Source organism: Euprymna scolopes, chromosome 11, assembly GCF_053919585.1.
Source record: "Euprymna scolopes isolate OS-2025 chromosome 11, ASM5391958v1, whole genome shotgun sequence".
Lineage (NCBI taxonomy): Eukaryota > Metazoa > Mollusca > Cephalopoda > Sepiida > Sepiolidae > Euprymna > Euprymna scolopes.
Window position 1 is genome coordinate 100,603,106 of NC_136492.1, and position 19,973 is coordinate 100,623,078.

The 19,973-nt window shown below is 34.2% G+C and overlaps 1 protein-coding gene across 1 annotated transcript; it reads right to left on the reverse strand.

Moving 5' to 3' along the window:
• Window positions 1–1,278: 1,278 nt before the first annotated feature.
• On the reverse strand, window positions 1,279–19,500 carry LOC145287996 (retinol dehydrogenase 12-like). The gene is made up of 2 exons (XM_080135996.1): window positions 19,024–19,500; window positions 1,279–2,052 (listed from the first exon to the last, which is right to left on the reverse strand). The coding sequence occupies exons 1-2, from the start codon at window positions 19,380–19,382 to the stop codon at window positions 1,413–1,415; spliced, it is 999 nt and encodes a 332-aa protein (XP_079992122.1). The 5' UTR covers window positions 19,383–19,500; the 3' UTR covers window positions 1,279–1,412.
• Window positions 19,501–19,973: the final 473 nt, after the last annotated feature.

Below are 19,973 nucleotides of genomic sequence, written 5' to 3' on the forward strand. Positions count from 1 at the left end.
TATTGACCATGAGGATTGTATGTTTCTTTTTATATTCACATTTTCATTGGAAAATGTAAGAAAAAGGTTTGAAAATCTATTTTTAGATTCATGTAAATCTTAGTTTTATTTCTTTATGTTTTCTTGTAATTTATAATTGTAACATGCCATCGTTTTTGTTGTTTGTACTAACCTATGAATACAACTTGCTGCATTTCACTATCTCTCTTAGAAATTCTGCAATGCAATCAGTCATTAAGACTAATTTGTAGACAATGACTTTAAAATATTTTACTAACAACGTTTTTCATTGGAGAAATTTTGCAATTGTAAATCTCAGTTTTAGTAATTAAATTTTGGAAGTCAACAGTTCTATAATAATTATATGATTCTGCTAATGAAGTTTTACATATTAAGCTTCTAAAACCTAAGCATTGTTGATTTGTGTATATCTGCTTTTCCACTTATGGAATTCGAGTTTTGCATGATTTCATTTTAAGCCTAATATTTTGCAACATTAAGAAATGTTCTCAAAATTTGATTTTATAAATAGAATTAGTAAAAATAGGAAAAAAATCCTCTTCTACTTTAATATAAATTAAATTTTGTTATTTTATTAAAGATTGTAGGAATTCTGAAATAACTGACAATTCCAAGGTTGTTAATTATTACCAAATATAACAAAAATTATGAAGAATATTTAATCTGCATTGAAATTGTACTTTTCTTTTTAATGAAGAATTAGTTATTTTTTAGCAACTTGGATTCTAAAATATATAATCATAATTATCAATCTTTCACTATCTAATTGATATATATATATATATATATATATATATATATATATATATATATATATAACTGCATGTGTACAGGATGTTTGTGTATTCTTTATAGAAAGAAAGGTTAAAGAATCATCTACATAAAATCTAAAAGTGCATTCTTATGTAAAATTTATTGAGGAAGACAATGGAAATGGTTCCAAATCTGTATGTTACTGTCTGTGTGTCAAATATCTATAGCTATAAGTGACCCATGGGGACGGTCTATTAAAATTTCAAATGAAATGTAAAATATATGTATAAGATACTAATTTAGAGCGTTTTCCAACATTTTATCTTCCGACTATATTAAGGGTGAAATTGGAGGAAGTGGGCAATAAAAATAAAAAGTAATATAGTATAATGAGCATAGTGAAAAAGTACATAATCATGATTCTAATTCAATTCTGAGCCGCATCATCACTACTTAATTTCTTCAGTCTTTCTAGTTTAGCTGAAAAATAAATTAGCTAAAATACATTAACACAAAGTGCAATCTCCCTCATGAAAACTATCAGTTGTATTTTATTGAATAAAACTGAGGTATTTAAAAAACGTCTTGTCTTAAAATAACCAAATCTAATTTTGTTTTTTGTCAATGAATATATTTTATTAGTTTTCTAAATATTCTGCACACATTTGTAGGCTGATATCCCACAACTTCTCGGCTAACTTTTCATCCTTTGCTAGTTTACTAAGTTCGTTATTAGCAATGCTATTATTTTCAAAATATTGACCAGATATATCATTTAGGCTTTCATCTATTGCTGCATAGATCACAGTTTTGGCACCGTCTTTTGTACTCCTTCCCATATATTTAAAGAGAATACGATACAATAAAATTCTTAAGAGTCCTTTTCCTTGAAAAGGATCATTGTTTAATATTCCAGTTTTTACCATTCCAGGATGAAGAGAATTTGAAATCACTTTACTAGCTTTTAGTTTTTTTGATAATATTTTGGAATGGAGTATATTACAAAGTTTACTTGTGGCATATCCCGATAAGTTTGGATATTTTATTTTTGCTCCATGCTGGCCCAAGTAAAAATCTGGATACTTTTTCACAAATATATGAGCGTATGAACTTATGTTAATAATCCGACTTGGAGCCGATTTCTTTAGAAGATCCAAAAGCAAATATGTCAGAAGAAAATGTCCTAAATAGTTAATGCCGAAGAATTCATCATAGTTCTGCTTGGTACAGTCAGATCCTCTCACACCGATTCCAGCATTGTTGATCAAAATATCTAATCTGTAAAAAAAAAAGAAAAAAAAGAGATATTTCATATATGCAAACAAATTTTTCAAATGTTATTATTTGAACGTATCATTCCAAACTGTTCCCACTTCCTTACCTTTTGGATGGAGATTCTGCAGGGAAAGAGTCACAGGATGCAGTAAACTGGTCTGAGAAGAGAAGCTTTCATTGCTGCTCAGAAGCATCTGACATCAGGAAAAACCATTCACTCGCGAGAGATCTTGTATCATCAGGATCCATTTACCAATGAACACATTCACTTTAATAAGAATCTGATAGAAGAACAACATCGCAGATGCAAGGCCAACCATGTTTATATTGAATGCTCTAAGGTTCCCAACTGCTCATGTAGACTATGTATGGAAGTGGATGTTAGGAACATTGTGTACCGTCACAGTAACTTGTTGAAAAATACAAAGATGTAAGTGGTACTTGGTTTCATTCATGCAAAATGATTGAATTTACATTTGAAAATTTGCCGGTTCTTGATTAAGGGCCAACAGAGAGATAATTGCTTCAGGGTCCTTGCTCATCCAAGTCAGAGCCCAGGAATAAATCTTGGATTTCCAGATTACTGTGACGAGAGTGATAGCAACCTGGCTTTGCATATGAAGCCCACCATTCCAGAGACGATTAGCAGCATGGTCAGGTTACCATTAAGCAGTCAGTCAACCTTCTATTGTGACTGAGGAGATGGTTCTAGTTGACTCCTCCTACAGGGTAGAAACTGAAAGACTCTTTTACTAATCTTTAGTGACTGGCCCTATTATTAAAATAAGAAAAAAAAAGGCATCACGCCAGTATTAAATTAAGATCACTTATTGGAGATAATTAAGTATGACAGGGTTATTTGCCTTTCTCATTTAGTCTTTCCAGCCTTTTGTACTTCCATTTTATTTGTGTTTTTGTACCGTCAAGACTATATGGTTATCTGGTATATATAGAAAGAGTTTGATCTAAGAAAGAATTTAAATTTATGTTTGGATATTTTTCGCTCTTGAAGACAACATTCTTTGTCACATTTTTTGCACTACTTTTTCAGTTTTTAAATGTTTTATTTTTGTTAAAACACAAGATTAAGCAGTAAAATTAATCATATAAATGTATTTTTTGTGCAAGAAATATGTTACTGAAAATCTCCAGAAATTAATTACTTATAAGTGATCTGCAATCAATACACATAAATCTGTTGCACTATATATATTGTTTATCTTAAAAATAAATAAATAAATAAGTTAGATAACTCAAAGTAGAATTCTAATGCATATAAGAAACTGAAATCTGATAACAGGACTATCTTAAAAGGAATACATTACAAGATTTCCAAAATATTTTACACAAATTATAGAATCTGCAAGATGCTATTTTTATTTCAAGATTTATTAAAAAAGATGGTTTTTCTTACATTATTATTAGCTTTTTAAAATGTTATAGCTTAAATTTTTAACATCAAATTACTTTGAAATTTTCACACCTTCATTTTTTCAAATTTGCATGTTTAAAGCTAAATAAACACTTTAAAATAAGTTAAAACTCCAAAGACTTATCCAGGTAGATTAACTTATCTTGTCTTTGGTAACATTTTTTTGTTATAAATAAAATAAGTGGTCAATAAACAGATATATAGCTTATATATTTGCTTATTGACCACTTTTCCTGTTTGTTTTCTATACCTAAATTAAAAAAATAAATTTTCTTGGAAATTTCATAATATATATAATAAAAAATGATAGACTTGAAAACATTTTTACAAAATTTGGAAAAAAAAAAAATTTCCGAAGTGATTTTGTTAATTATTGAATATACTTTGCTAATTTTTTTCTCATGTATATCGTTTTCAGGGCATGTTTTACACAACAAACAAAAAATGGTGAAGAAACAAATATATGACAAATGTTATCAATGGCATAAATTACTCTTCTACCTATCTGGATAAGTTTTTGTGTCTTAACATATTTTAAAATGATTTTTAAGTTTGAAACAGTTTTAAGTAGTGCTGAGCACTAAAATTGAAATGAAAACAAAGATGTCGACATGAGGCTATAACACTTGGAGTGCTGATAATCGCTCAAAACTAGAAAATAGATGAACATACTAGTAGTAATCCACCATGACATTGGATGAACCCAATAAATGTCACAGTGATATTTATTAAAACTTATCAAAATACAGGTCAACAAAATTGGGTGAATTTCCTTCGAAATTTCTTATTTATCAGTATTGTTTTATTTTTGAGTTTTGAATGATTCCTGGGACTCCAAATGTGATAGCCTCATATCCCCATCTTTGTTTTTATTTTAACTTAAGCACTTAGCACTATTTGCATTTCAAACTTAATAAATGCTTTAAAATATATCCAAGGCAATGGCAGAAACTCTAGAGGAAGACCACCAGTCTGTAGTGGAATGAGGACAAAAATGGATGGTAACATTCAATGCTGCCAAGACTAAGCTCGTTTCCTATAATAATTACAAGAAACTTCTCAACTATCAATAGCAATGGCTAAAGATACATTACTTGAAAGTACTTTGTTCAAATTGAGAGCATTGCCAAGGCTGCTTGTGAAGAAGGTGGGCTGTATTTATTTGCTTCCCCACTGAGCAAATTAGGCACAAGGTCATTTTTTAATATGGAGAGAGAGAGAGGGAGGGGAAAGGGAAAAGGGGACCAGCTCCTGAGAGGTGGGAAATGAGAGCTGGATAGTGATTTGCCAGCTGGCCCCTGTAGGGTTGCCCCTACATGGATCAGAAGATTGCCACAAGGGCAATGGTCTTTGCTTGCAACATCTGCCGGAACAGATACAACACTTTGAGGTATTTATTTGCTCCCCCACTGAGCAAATTAGGCACAAGGCCGATTTTTAAAGTGAAGGGGAAATGGGGACCAACTCCCCAGGGAGTAGGGGAGCTGGATAGTGACAATTGGTATGAAGGGTTGCCCCTACATTGACCAAGGTCTGATATGTGGGGTTTGCCGATTTTTAAAGTGAGGAGTGAAGGGGAAGGGGAAGGGAAAAGGGGACCAGCTCCTGAGAGGTGCGAAATGGGAGCTGGATAGTAATTTGGCAGCTGGCCCCTGTAGGGTTGCCCCTACATGGACCAGAAGATTGCCACAAGGTCAATGGTCTTTGCTTGCAGCATCCGCCGGAACAGGTGCCTCCGCGAGGGGGGCGGGCTCTCTCTACTGTGCTAGAAAGTTACTTACACCTGAAAGTATCCTGTACCTCTATAAGGCCACCATTCACCCATATATTGTCACATTTGAGCTAGTGCATCTGCTATTACTTTCCCTCCTGGACAGGGTTCAAAAGAGAGTCGCCAACCTGATAGATCTTGAACTGTCATCTAAGCTTCAACCTCTGTCCCATCAACGAAATGTTGCATCCCTCTGCCTATTTTACAAGTATTTTAACAGTGAATGCTCTGACAAACTACAAGCTCTTGTGCCCCCCTTGACATAAATACCTCCTGACAAACCCGACAAGCAGCAAAGTCCCACCCCTACACAGTAAAGATCCCTAGATGTAAAAAAGCCTTTTCCAGAACTGTTTGATTTTGGAATTCCTTTCCGGGTTCCTGCTTCCCCAACTGTACTGACATGCAGAAATTCAAGTGTAATGTGAACAGACATCTTGCTGCTCAACTCCCTACATAGCATCCTTGCAACTTATGTCCCTGATAGTAGCACCTTTATGTCAAAGTGGCATTGTACCTTGTTTGGGGTGGAAATGTAATTAAAAAAAAAATAAATTAAAAAAATAAGTCAAAACACTAAAAACTTATCCAGGAAGAGTAAATCATCTTGCCTTCAAAGGCAAGATGATTTACTATTTTAATATTTATTTTTTTATGTTTTTCGATCATTTTATTTTATTTATTGCAAAACATGTCCTGTTTTTGTTTCAGATAAACAATTAGCATAAAGTGTATGTGTGGTCGAAAGGTAAATAAGTCAGCAAATATTATTATATAAATTTAATAAAATGCAGTTTAAAATTTTCAGTACTTATGCAGATTACAAACTGTGCTGAAATAATGTTATTATTCAGAAAACCATACTTAACATAGGAGATTTTGTTACTGTTCCATACTTTCAGCAAAATTCCTTACAGACAAACACGTTAAAAACAAAAACTTGCAGAAAATGCAGCTTGATGATGATTTTTATCACATTATATGCTCAAATTTCTTAAAATATATCTTGAAAGTTATTATTTATAAATTTATTTCCAAACAAAATTGGTGGTATTTTGAGAACTTTGGTTTTTAAAATGTGATTACTTTAGAAGTCTTGAAATCTTGAAATATTCAAAGTGTTTTTATGGTCAGTTGGCATTGTGTTGGGATGATTAATCAGAATCAGAACTTTTGGGGAAATTGGAAAAATTTTAGTCTAATTTTTTATTCCAAAACGATTCTTTTAATTTTTCTTAACAGTAAACAAATAAAACCAACACAAATTTATTTATTAGAAGTTGTTCATTTGCAACATAAGACTAAAGGCAACTGAATGGGTTATAAATTCCACATCCAGATTTAACATTGATTCTCAGAGTCTAATTTATTTCTTTTATTGCTACATTACTGTAAATAATTCTTTGTAAAACCCTTTAACACATATTCGTTAAATGTTTCAGGGAGTTCACACTTGATTATTAAAAAATTTAAAATGTTCTGGACAAAGTTTTTCAATTTCGTTAGCCCCATCTAGACACTGTCGTTATCTGTCATCAGTTTCTTGTGAGATAATTAATGTTTATGGTATTTCTTCACTTTGGGCACAAAGGAAAAATATAGATAAAAATCTCATGAGTTTATCAAAATCTTGGCTAAAATACATGAAGGGGAAACCTTTAGAAGTTTTGGATTAAAAAGGAAATTTTATCTGCATTTAAAGTTAGACCCCCGCCCTCCCCAGAAGAATTACATTCGGATATATGTTTCTGTAACTAACAGAACAAAAGAGATGAAAAACTCCACCTGGATAAGTTTATTTGTGTCTAAACTTATTTTAAAGTATGTTTTTAGATAAAAACAAGCTTAGTGTGTACTCTTGAGTTAGAATTTAAAAAATGGTTGTTGATAAGCTCTTCACAAAGACCCTTGATAATCGCTCCAAATCGAAAATTTAATCAAAACCTTGTAAGCTCTAATAAACGACCGTAGACCTTTCACAGCCTTTGGTAAGTGTAGTGATATGGTGGGGCCTAACTGACAAGGATCCTTCAGACTATATCCATCCAAGTACAGTTGTTTGTTAGGACATATGTTTTTGCTGGCAGATAATTTTAAGTTAGTCAGAGACGTAGAGTCGTGATGACTGCGCCAAACTGAGGATAAGTTCTCAACGCTATTCCAACCGCAGTAAAAATCATCAACAACTTTTACCACATATCTTTCTACTAATAGATCACTGAGTACTCAACACGTCAGTTCCTCCAGAGCTGTTTCTGATCCTGACATGCCCATTGCACATCTTGTGTAGACACGTATGCTTCTGAAAAGGGTCACAAGAGCACAATATTTTGCCAAGGAAATTTGAGAGGTCAGTTTTGATAAGCCATCAACACTGGCGTATCTTCCTCACAGTGGAGTCAATGCTCAGCATGACAGATGGATGAGGCTCTGCATATCAACCAATGCTGAAAAATGCAACAACCAGGCGATGTCCACCATTAAACTTATTGACTAGGACGGATGGAGGGGTTCACATACTCTACTTATACTTTAATATCTTTGGGACAGGAAAATACATTGAAAAAAAGAGTTGAGTTTATTTTCATTATATAGAGGAAGTCTGTCTATGCTGGAGTAGTTTTGTAGGGCGAATGTTAATGGAGACTTTGGAGTAACGAAATTAGCCGCTATATACCCAAGTAGATACTCTTCAATCACATTGTAGAACTTGGAATTGAGCTGTTGAAATTTAAACTTTTTTGAAGAGGATAACATTGTAATACTGTGAGGCGTCTGATGTCAATGTTGGGAGGGTGCGGCACGGTGGATCAGGCTTCAGTGGTGGAGTTTGGAATTGTTAGAACTTAATATGTGAAATAAATAAGCCACCTCGGAATTATATTTTTTTTGAAAAATGAGGTGAGCCAATTTAAAACTAGGTTAGAATTGTTTAAACAAAAGCTCATCGCTAAAAATAGCATACAAGAAAATAATGAAATGGAATTGATCCGGGTTGATATTTGATAGATGTGGCGAAGCATTGCTGGATACGGGTAGGTCAAAGGTTGTGTTATGATGAGCTGATCGCGATATATATAAACTTGTGTTTTTTGCTAGTGAGAGAGTAGATTTTCTCAGAGGGAAAGAGAGACTGATCAACTGCCAATCAGATAGGCCGCACCCAACTTCTGCATCACCACAACCACAGACCTTGAAATCCAGACGGCCACAGTGTTCATCACTCATGGTTCCACATCGATGTAACAAGTAATTGGTGTTTTATTTTTTTATAGTACACTGAAACTTATTATTTATAACAAGTCATCTGGGTTTTTTTTCCTTTGTCTTTCTCTCTCGTCTTGTGAGGTCATAATAAAACGTCATAACATGTCATCCAGGTTAATGAACACTCAAGCATTGATATTATATTAGTGTTTGTTTGAGATTAGATAAGTACTCGCCATGCCAGAAGGTGTTGTTATCAGAGTGAACGTGAATATAACTGTGTTGTGATCTTCATATTTGTTGTGGTTTACTGGTTGTGTTGCCTTCTACACTTAGTGAGTATAGATAGTAACCAAGGTTTGACTGATAATTTGTGGCCTGAATCCCAACAAGGCTCAATGTAAAATTTGTCATCCTCATTGTCAGGCATGGAAAGATCCAAGTACTAATCTGGTCAAACTGTGGTTTGTTGGGGTGGGGCATGCACAATATGAGCATGTCTGAATTGTCTAGTGTTAAGTGATGACATAATTAAGCTCTACCTAAACTGTGTGTCTCCAATACATATCTCAGACCTAGCAGGTCTCATGAACAGAACATGAATAGGACACCACCAAGTATATCAGTTTTGAGATTTTCAATAATCAGCCCTTCAAAATAGCACATTGCGTCCCCTCTCTCCAGACTGAGCTTGATTTCTCCAACAGCATTGAGTTGAGAGGACCCATCTGCTTGTCTGGCAGACTGAGAGGTTTTCATGATTTTAGTGCCCAGGCATATGGCTGTTGAATGTTGAATCATCTTCCTTGACACACCACTGTCCACACCAGATGGTGAGTTGAGAACATGTCAATGTAGTAGGATTGTTCAGTTTTCACTCACCATAAGCTTGTTATATTTTTATCATCTATGTGTAATTGATTCAAGGTCTAGGGACAAGTAAGCTCCTCATCGTCGAGGATATGAAGAATCTAGCAAACCTTGGTCATATATCGATGGTCTGATTCAGAAGGAAGGTGCATTCACTCAAGAAATGGTTTGTATTGGATTTAGAAACAAAGCCCCTGTTGAGAGATTCGCTAATCCTGTAAGATATAACAGTTAGTACATCAGTTGTAGATCTTGAAAATGGGAACCATATTGCATGTCACCGAGCAGGTTATTTTTGCTGAGTTGGTTGACTTCTCTATTTATCACAGATTCCAGTAACTTACTCATGATGCACAGGAGTCTGGTTGGACTGTACTGAGAGGAAGAAAAAGCTGTTTTCTAGGTTGGCAGTATTTTGCGCGAACAGTTGGCAGAGTTGGTGGAAATTTTCTGTTTCTATGTCTATCCTTGTAGCCATGTCACTAGTAAGGGTGCTGGAGGTAAGCGTTTTGTCTGGGCTGACGTTATCCGCCTGATAGTCAGGGACCCGAACCTTGGATTAACCACTAAGGAGGCTGTCCTATCAGCAGGTGCAAAGTACTGGGGCTGCTGTATTGCCATTTGGTGAATGGAATCTGGACCATGCAGTAGCTTCTGGTGGGGCCTCTCGATGCCATACTAGTGGGTAATTGTTACGGCTTTACCTTATCATTAGCTACAAAAAAAAAAAAAAAAAAAAGAAAAAATTCTTCGTTTCTTTTTCTCTCTTAGTTTCCCCTCTCTGTCCTGCTCTAAGTAAATTTCATCATGACAAGTTTCAAGAAAAAATACACGATTAAACCCGGTTCTCCAACTTCCAACGTAGACCCCTACTACCATGTCTCCTTCTCCAACATCAGGGGTCTACGTTCTAACCTTCCAGAGGTTGAAGCCCAATTACAGGAGACTAAACCAGACCTTTTATTTTTAAGTGAAACTGGCATTGGACAGACTATTTCCCTAGAAGAGTTTGCAATTACAGGATACTCTAACTTAACTTCTAAATCTGACCCCCAAGATCGCCATGGGCATGGAATATGTGCCTATATTAAAGATAGCTTTCCATGTGGGAGGGACATCTCCAGGGAAGATCCTAACTTACCCTATATGTGCTTCCGGGTTGCTTTAGCTCACACTACTGCATTTATATTTACTCTCTATCGCCCCCACAACAGCGGAGTTACTATCTTTCAAAGCATATCTGAGAAAATTGACCAAGTCCTATCTGCTTATCCTTCAGCTAACATTCACGTATGTGGTGACTTCAATGTTCACAACGTCGAATGGTTGACCCACTCAAACAAGACCGATGATGAGGGGAGGTTCTGTCATGATTTCTCCATTGCCTATGACCTCACTCAGATTGTTCAGGAACCCACCCGTGTGCCCGACAATGACGGCCAGTATGCGAGCCTATTAGACCTTTTTCTGACAACTTGCCCTGAACTATGTTCAGTTTCTGTTTTGTCGCCTCTTGGATCTTCCGACCACTCTGTTGTATCAATTAAGATAAAAATGAAATGTAATAAGTCCCCAGACGTACCTCTCCATCGTACAGTATATCGATACACTAAGGCTGACTGGGATAACTTCCGTACATTTATATCTGATCTACCTCTGCATTCCATGTTTAAAAAGGATGTGTCCTCTATAGTATTAGACCTGACTGAATAGTTAATTGTAGGTATTGACCATTTCATACCCTCTAAAAAGTTTCAGCAAAAACCTAACAGCCAGCCAGGGTTCTCTCCAGAATGTGCTGCTGCCATTGCGCACAGAAATCACTTTTTCCACTGCTTCAAACGTAATAGATGTATGGAAACTAAAGCCGTTTTCAGGACTGCCAGCAACCATTGTAAGAAAGTAATAAGGAACGCAAGAGAGTTGTATGCTCAATCTGTTAAGTCCAAAGTAGCTGAGCAGCGGCTTGGTTCCCACCAGTTTTGGCAAATAGCAAACAGAATCCTGAACAGAAGCGTGCACTCCATCCCAACTATTATCAATGGACCTGAGGTAATCTCGTCAGTATCAGACAAAGCCAAACTCTTTGTCAAGAACTTTGCAGCTAATTCTACCCTTTGCGACCAAGGCCGCCAACCCCCAATATTTCCTCCTGTATCAGAAAACACGCTATGTGATATACGTATATCTGTACGTGATGTTGCCAAGCTAATCAAAAACTTTGATTCCAGTAAAGCAACTGGCCCTGACGGTATTCCAATTATAGTACTCCAAAAACTTCAACCTGAACTAGCGCCCATACTTACAAAACTGTTTAAACGTTGTCTTAAGGAGAATAGTTTCCCATCTCCCTGGAAAATCTCATCAGTATGCCCTGTATTTAAGAATTCAGGTGATCGCTCATCCCCCTCTCAGTACAGGCCAATAAGTCTCCTGTGCGTCATGAGTAAGTTGCTAGAATCTGTGTTAAATACAGAAGTAATCAACCATCTCAACAAAAATAACCTTCTTAGTGACACTCAATATGGTTTCCGTTCTGCTAGATCTACAGCAGATGTGCTTACAGTTATATCGCATAGGATTAGCAAATCTCTCGACGGTGGCAATCTTTCTAGGGCAATTGCTCTTGACATATCTAAAGCCTTTGATAGGATATGGCATAAAGGTTTACTTCACAAGATCGCTAGCTATGGTATAGCTGGAAATGTCTTCTCAATTATTAAATCATTTCTTTCTGATAGGTTCATAAGAGTAGTAGTTGAGGGGCAAAAATCAGAAGCTCACAGTATTAATGCCGGTGTCCCTCAGGGGTCCATCCTGGGCACAACTCTTTTCCTGATCTACATTAATGATCTTCCAAATCACATCCTTACATCATTTGTAGACATTTATGCTGACGACACTACCATTTATGGTTGCACATCTAAGACAGTAAACGACCAAGTTCTCTCCAATTCTCTCTCCTCTGATCTTGAGCACGTAGTACAATGGGGAAAGGAGTGGCTGGTTACTTTTAATGCATCTAAAACCAAGCTTCTCTCTTTACATCATCAACATTCTAATCCACATTTGGCATCAATTGAAATGAATGGCTCTCGTCTTCAGGAGGCCTCAAGTTTTGACAAGCTTCTGGGCTTGACCATTACTCCTGATCTTAAATGGAACACGTACATCAAATCTGTTGCCAAGGCCGCTGGAAAAATGGTGGGATCTTTCTATCGATCCGGTAAATATCTCACTGCTGATGCTATTCTCTATCTATATAAGAGCCAGGTACGTCCAAAAATGGAATACTGTTGCCACATCTGGGCAGAAGCTGCTAGAAAGGACTTGTCTTGCCTTGATAGAGTTCAAAATAGACTTCGTAGCCTCGTAGGAGATGTCCTTTTCTCTTCGCTGCAACCTCTATCTCACAGAAGAGATGTTGCGAGTTTGTCTCTGATGTATCGTTATTTTCATGGAAAGTGTTCGACTGAGCTTCAATCTATGGTCCCCCCTTGCCAAACTTTCACAAGAAACACTCGTCTAGCTGTAAACACTGTCAATAATTCCCCCCACTCTTTATCTGTGCCTAAACCTAAACGTAGATTCCATGAACAAAGCTTCTTTCTTAGAACTGCACGCCTGTGGAATTGTCTTCCGTTTTCCTGCTTTCCGGCTGACTACAATATGGTTGTGTTCAAGTCTAAAGTAAATAAGTTCTTGATAAGCTGTTCCATATAAGTTATCAAATTTACCAAATTTTCATTACTAATGATTACTATATTGTCCAATTTCTACTGTACACTCTTTAACCCTTATCCTTGAGTGGCCTCTGGGCCTTGATAATGTGGTGATGCCTATGTACAAAAAAAAAAAAAAAAAAAAAAAAGAAAGATGATCAATCTCTGGAATTTTTAAATATGGGGAAGACTGATGAAATTTTCTAGAGTATTGGGAAGGCAATGTTTAAACAACTTTGTAAGTATGGGAGTTAGTTCCAGTTCAAGCTTTTTGAGCACTATGACTGGAATGCTATTGGGGCGAGTTGTTTTACTGAGATCAAGGTTTTTGATAAGCTTGGCAACATCACATGCAGATATTTGTATGCCACACAGTGTTTTTTCAGCCACAGGAGGATTGCAAACGGTAGAATTTGCTGCAAAGTTCTTGGTAAAGAATTTTGCTTTATTCTTCCATACTCCAAAGAAAGAGATAGTTTTGTTATTCCCCAGGCACTACTGCTTCAAGGTGCATGTAGACATACTGAGATATACTTGAGTAATGGTATATATGTATAACAGATGCGTTGATAGTCTAGTTCTCTCATGATATTATCTTCAGATGCTTAATTAGTTGGTGAGTAATATACTCCTTATTCAATAAAAAAAAAAAATACTGTTCTATTTTAATCCTTCAGAATAGCGAATGAGGTTAAATAAACCATTACCAGTAAATAAAAATATATTAGATTGGTGCAAGAACAATATCGTTTTTTCACATATGTTATTTTATATATAATTTCTGAATTAATTCATTGATATATATAGCCATGTTATATATCATTGAAGCATCATTGAAGTGCGTTTTTCGCTCTATCGAATCGTGTTATTTGTTACCGTTCTCAATCTCTTCATTCATTTTTTTGCAGGCGTTTTGACAGCATGGACAAAGTTCAAAGCTGCAAGATTTTCTTGTTCCAGTTCTAACTAGGCCAAAAAGCTGCCAAGAAAGCTTGTGATATCAATGATGCATTTGTCCCAAGAATCACTAGCAAATGTGTAGCACAATGGTGGTTCAAGAAATTTTGTGATGGTGACGAGAACCCTGAAGATGAAGCCAGTCACTGCTGACTGACTGCGGTTGATAATAAACATTTGAAAGCCTTAATTGAAGCTGATCATTGCAAAACCACACGAGAAGTTGCTGTTGAACTTGAGATCGACCATTCAACAGCCGTTCGCCATTTAAAGCAAATATGAAATTCAAAAAGGTTGGGTAAATGGGTGCCACATGAATTGAATGATAATCAAAAATATTGTTGTTTTGAAGTGTCTTTCACGCTCCTTCTGCGCAACAAAAATCACCCACTTCTCGAGCGGATTGTGATGTGTGATGAGAAGTGGATCCTCTACGACAACCAGTGATGTTCAGCACAGTGGTTGGATGCTGGAGAAGCTCCACAATACTTCCTGAAGTCGAAATTGCACTAAAAACAGATTATGGTGACTGTTTAGTGGTCTGCAGCTGATCTCATTCATCACAGCTTCTTGAATCCGGGCAAAACGATTACGGTGGAGAAGTACTGCCAACAAATTGACAAAATGTGCCAGAATCTCCAACATATGTGCCCAAGATTGGTCAATATGAAGGGACCAATTCTCCTTCATGACAACACTTGCCCACATATTGCTCAACTGACCCTGCAGAAGCTGAGTGAAATGGGCTACGAGACTGTCTCACCCGCCATATTCACTGGACTTCTTGCCCACCAATTATCACTTTTTCAAGCATCTCGACAACTACTCTGCACAAAAAATGCTTCAAAAGCTGAGATGATGCCGAATCGAGCTTTAATGACTTCATCGCTTCCAGAACTCCGAATTTCTATGTTAATGGGATAAATAAACTTGTTTCTTGTTAGCAAAAATGTGTCAATTTTAATGTTTCTTATTTCGATTAATAAAGTTTATTATGAAAGGAGTTATGATCTTTTGAAGTTGAATGTCAAAAAACGACATTATTTTTGCACCAACCTAATATTGTGCGAAACTGTTTGAAGGTATAAAGAAACTGTATTCTTGAGTATACAAAAACACAAACAAAACCTAAATACAAAAAACTGGAAGGATCAAATGATCAGGATAAATAACTGTCATACTTAGTTATCTCCCTTGACCAATAAGTGGTCAATACTAATACTAATACTTACTAGTTAATACTAGTGTAAGAATTTTCTTTATTCATGAAAAAACGCATGAAATTTTTATGGATGTTAGTTGAAGTTTTTAAATAACTAACAGGCTGCCTGGCATTGCCCAGTTATAAAATATGCTCAAATATGATATTTTAATTTATGCAGATGTCATATTTATTATTATTGAGCCAATTCTCTATTGATTATTGTATTGTACTCAATGCCTCTCCTGGCATGGCCCGGTCATAAAATATGGTTAACTATGATATTATAATTCATGCAGATTTCGTATTTATTATTATACTATTATATCATATCCAATACATAGCAGTGATTTCAAAAGTTTAATATATATATATATATATATATATATATATATATATATATATATATATATATATATATATATATATATATGACTTGAGTGCCAGCAGCTAGAATCGAAACCAAAACATATAGCTCTCCAGCCTTATTTACTATCATTTGACCTAAATCCATATGCCTACAAAAACTTAAAAATAATAATGTTGTTAAAGATGTATATTTGTGCATGCACAGAAATAACATGTTTAGTCGACTTATGCCTGCTAAGTTCCAATTTTTTTCAATTTTGACTCCTTAGCAGCTATTTTTACCAACTAAAACCCAAATCGAATTTATCCCACAAGTCCAAATCCCCTATATATCAAGTTTCAAGTGTGTTGTCCAAAAATTGACAGAAGAGTTCCTGACACCGACAGACAAAGTCACTTTTAGATTAGAACTATTTACAGTACTTCATTGCAGTTCCATCCATCTTTGGATTTGAAATAATATAGATAAAACTATTAAAGAAATAATAACAAATTATTTTGAAAAAATTTACTCCAATTTTGAGAGAAAAAATCAAAATGAATATCACAAAAACACCATTAAACTTGAACATTTAAAAGACCAATTATTGAAAAAGTTGAAAAGAAGTTTTCCTGCAAATATCCAAAGTAGTAGCCCATGCCTCGCCCCCCCCCCCGTTCCAAGATTTGAATAATAAACTCCTTTGCACTCTCTGTAGCAGAAACCAATGGAACTTTTTTCTTCCTCGAATCAATGCCTCTCCCCTCTGCATACTGACCAATCAGGGGTACGGTGCATTGATCCTTCCTACCCCCTAAGGAAATCGACCAGCATTTGGTTTGAGGAATAAGAACTCGTCCTTGCTGAGAGAGTCACCAAACAGAACCGACCTCCCTTTTCTTTTCTCTCTCTCCACCTCGGTGAATTCTAACGGCATCGACGATTCCACTGGGAATAACTACCGTGATAGCACCAGGTAGCCGGAGTCCAGCTTTTGACAAGGAATATATCACATTCTCCTTAATAAACCTTTTCTGTGTTACCTTTTATGAAGTTGTTGCGTTCATTTCAGAAGCTTGTATTGAATTATTTATTTTATTAGGTTGTGCCCTAAAAGCATTTTAAACCCTAAATCTTCCTCTTAGCCCTAAACCCCATATTATCATTTTTATTCTTATTTTTGTAATCTCTATAATTATCAGCTGTTTATGGATGTGAATGTAAACCTTACAACGTCACTGTAAATCTCCCTAATATAAAATGAACCCCATTCTTAGAGTCCTAATAAATTTTACCCGAAAAAGTTATTTGACCTTGGTATAAACTTTTGTTTTCAATTTAATTCCTTGTCACCACCAATATAGTATACATTACTCAATATTACTCAGTTGCAATATAGTTTCAATGTCCTTAACAAACAAAGGATCATTCTACCTCCATTAAATTTCAAGTAGAATATTTGCATTCAATGTAATAATAAAAGCATGGTATATTTAATCCATTGATCCGGGTATCCTTTTCTTTCTTCCTTATTTTGTTTTCTTTCTTTTCTTTTTTGACTCTCCTTTGTTCTAGCCCCTTCCTCCTATTCATTTTCTTTTCTCACGTCTCTTTTCATTTTACTCTACAAACTCTTTAATAGTATTATGTGATAAACATATCATTAAATGGTTCATTTTCTTAAAAGAAATAGAATTTCTCACATTCAGCATGACTACTAGTTGTTGCAACTATTAAAAATACGTCTACTTTTTAAGAGGAGAAAATCGTTATAAAAATTTATCTTCAAACAAATGCAATGTTTCCTAACCATTTTCTAATTTACTAAAATAATGTTAAAATTAATATCAAAACAAACTTCAGGAGTAATGAGTTTCTTTTTTGTTTTTATTTATTATGTTTTGATCTGTTGGGTTTAATATTCAATCTTTTATGTTAAAAAATAAAATCCAATTAGAATAAATTAAGGAAAAGTGATATGAAATAGAAAAGTAATCAGTGGGAAGAGACTGTAAGTTAAAAGCAAATTATGCTGATCATAATTGTGAGACTACATAAACAAAAAAAAAAAAAGATTTTCGAAATAAATCATCATTGTGATTACCTAAACAAAAAAAGATTTTCCAAACAAATCATCATTGTGATTACCTAAACAAAAAAAGATTTTCCAAACAAATCATCATTGTGATTACCTAAACAATAAAATATTTTCCAAACAAATCATCATTGTGATTATCTAAAAAGAAAAGAAGATTTTCCAAACAAATCATCATTGTGATTATCTAAACAAAAAAAGATTTTCCAAAACAAATCATCATTGTGATTATCTAAACAAAAAAAGATTTTCCAAAACAAATCATCATTGTGATTACCTAAACAAAAAAAGATTTTCCAAACAAATCATCATTGTGATTATCTAAACAAAAAAAGATTTTCCAAAACAAATCATCATTGTGATTACCTAAACAAAAAAAGATTTTCCAAAACAAATCATCATTGTGATTACCTAAACAAGAAAAGATTTTCCAAACAAATCATCATTGTGATTATCTAAACAAAAAAAGATTTTCCAAACAAATCATCATTGTGATTACCTAAACAAAAAAAGATTTTCCAAACAAATCATCATTGTGATTACCTAAACAAAAAAAGATTTTCCAAACAAATCATCATTGTGATTACCTAAACAAAAAAAGATTTTCCAAACAAATCATCATTGTGATTACCTAAACAAAAAAAGATTTTCCAAACAAATCATCATTGTGATTACCTAAACAAAAAAAGATTTTCCAAACAAATCATCATTGTGATTACCTAAACAAAAAAAGATTTTCCAAACAAATCATCATTGTGATTACCTAAACAAAAAAAGATTTTCCAAACAAATCATCATTGTGATTACCTAAACAAAAAAAGATTTTCCAAACAAATCATCATTGTGATTACCTAAACAAAAAAAGATTTTCCAAACAAATCATCATTGTGATTACCTAAACAAAAAAAGATTTTCCAAACAAATCATCATTGTGATTACCTAAACAAAAAAAGATTTTCCAAACAAATCATCATTGTGATTACCTAAACAAAAAAAGATTTTCCAAACAAATCATCATTGTGATTACCTAAACAATAAAATATTTTCCAAACAAATCATCATTGTGATTATCTAAAAAAAAAAAGATTTTCCAAACAAATCATCATTGTGATTATCTAAACAAAAAAAGATTTTCCAAAACAAATCATCATTGTGATTATCTAAACAAAAAAAGATTTTCCAAACAAATCATCATTGTGATTACCTAAACAAAAAAAGATTTTCCAAACAAATCATCATTGTGATTACCTAAACAAAAAAAGATTTTCCAAAAAAAATCATCATTGTGATTACCTAAACAAGAAAAGATTTTTCAAACAAATCATCATCAATATATTAACAGAATTAATAATAATTTTATGAATACAAACCTTTTTTCATTTTGGTTAATTCGTTGAGCAAATTTCTTAACAGACTCAAGATCATTCAAGTCTAACTCCATTGTAATAATGTTTGAATTTCTTGTTATATTTTTTATCTCTTCAGCAGTTTCTTTAGCCTTTGTTAAGTTTCTGCATGCCAGTATCACCCTTGAGCCTCTCCCTGCCAAATCTAATGCAGTTTCTTTCCCTATTCCAGAGTTTCCTCCAGTAATTAAGACAGTCTTTCCATGAAGCATTACATCACTAAAATATGTAAGGGGTTTACTATGACGACTCAAAATACGCTTCACACGCCTAACATAAAGCACCAGACATGTAATGCTTACTAATAAAGCGAGAAGAAGCATGCTTATTATTGTATCGTTTTAAAAGTCCGGCAAGCGATATCTCTTAGTTATTGTTATCTTCCTAGCATTTATAAGTTCACATTTGTGCGACTTTTGTCACAATTCGGTGCATGACCTATTAAACTATTTATTATCTATACAATTGTAATCGGACAATTTTGACATTCTTATCTCCCCAAACAAAGAAAACACTTTTCAAAACAGCTGATTTTTCTGTGGGAATTTTATTTATATTTTTTATTTTTGTCTAGGGAGGAGGAGGGTGTTTAAAAACTAAATATTTTCATTATCTTTGGGAATTCTTAAAATTTTATTGTAAAATGACAACTCAGTTACTAATTCTGTGTTTTATAAATGATCAACACCATTATAATATAAATATAATGTAAAAGAACAGTATATGACGCATGCATTAAAAAATATGTCTGCTGATGTGGCTGATAGGTGAGATGCTAATCGATCGTACAACTAGTAAACACAAGTCAAAGAGATATCAACAATAACAAAGAGATGACAAACATATACAATGTGTTTACTGTGTTTTATTTACCACAGGAAAACGGTAAATCGTGAGGGAAATTTTGTATCTGA

Coding starts and splice junctions, on each gene's coding strand:
- LOC145287996 (XM_080135996.1), bottom strand. CDS start 19,382: ATGCTTCTTCTCGCTTTATTAGTAAGCATTACATGTCTGGTGCTTTAT. Junction 2,053..19,023: donor ATTAACCAAAATGAAAAAAG/GTTTGTATTCAT, acceptor TTTTTTTTACAG/ATTAGATATTTTGATCAACA.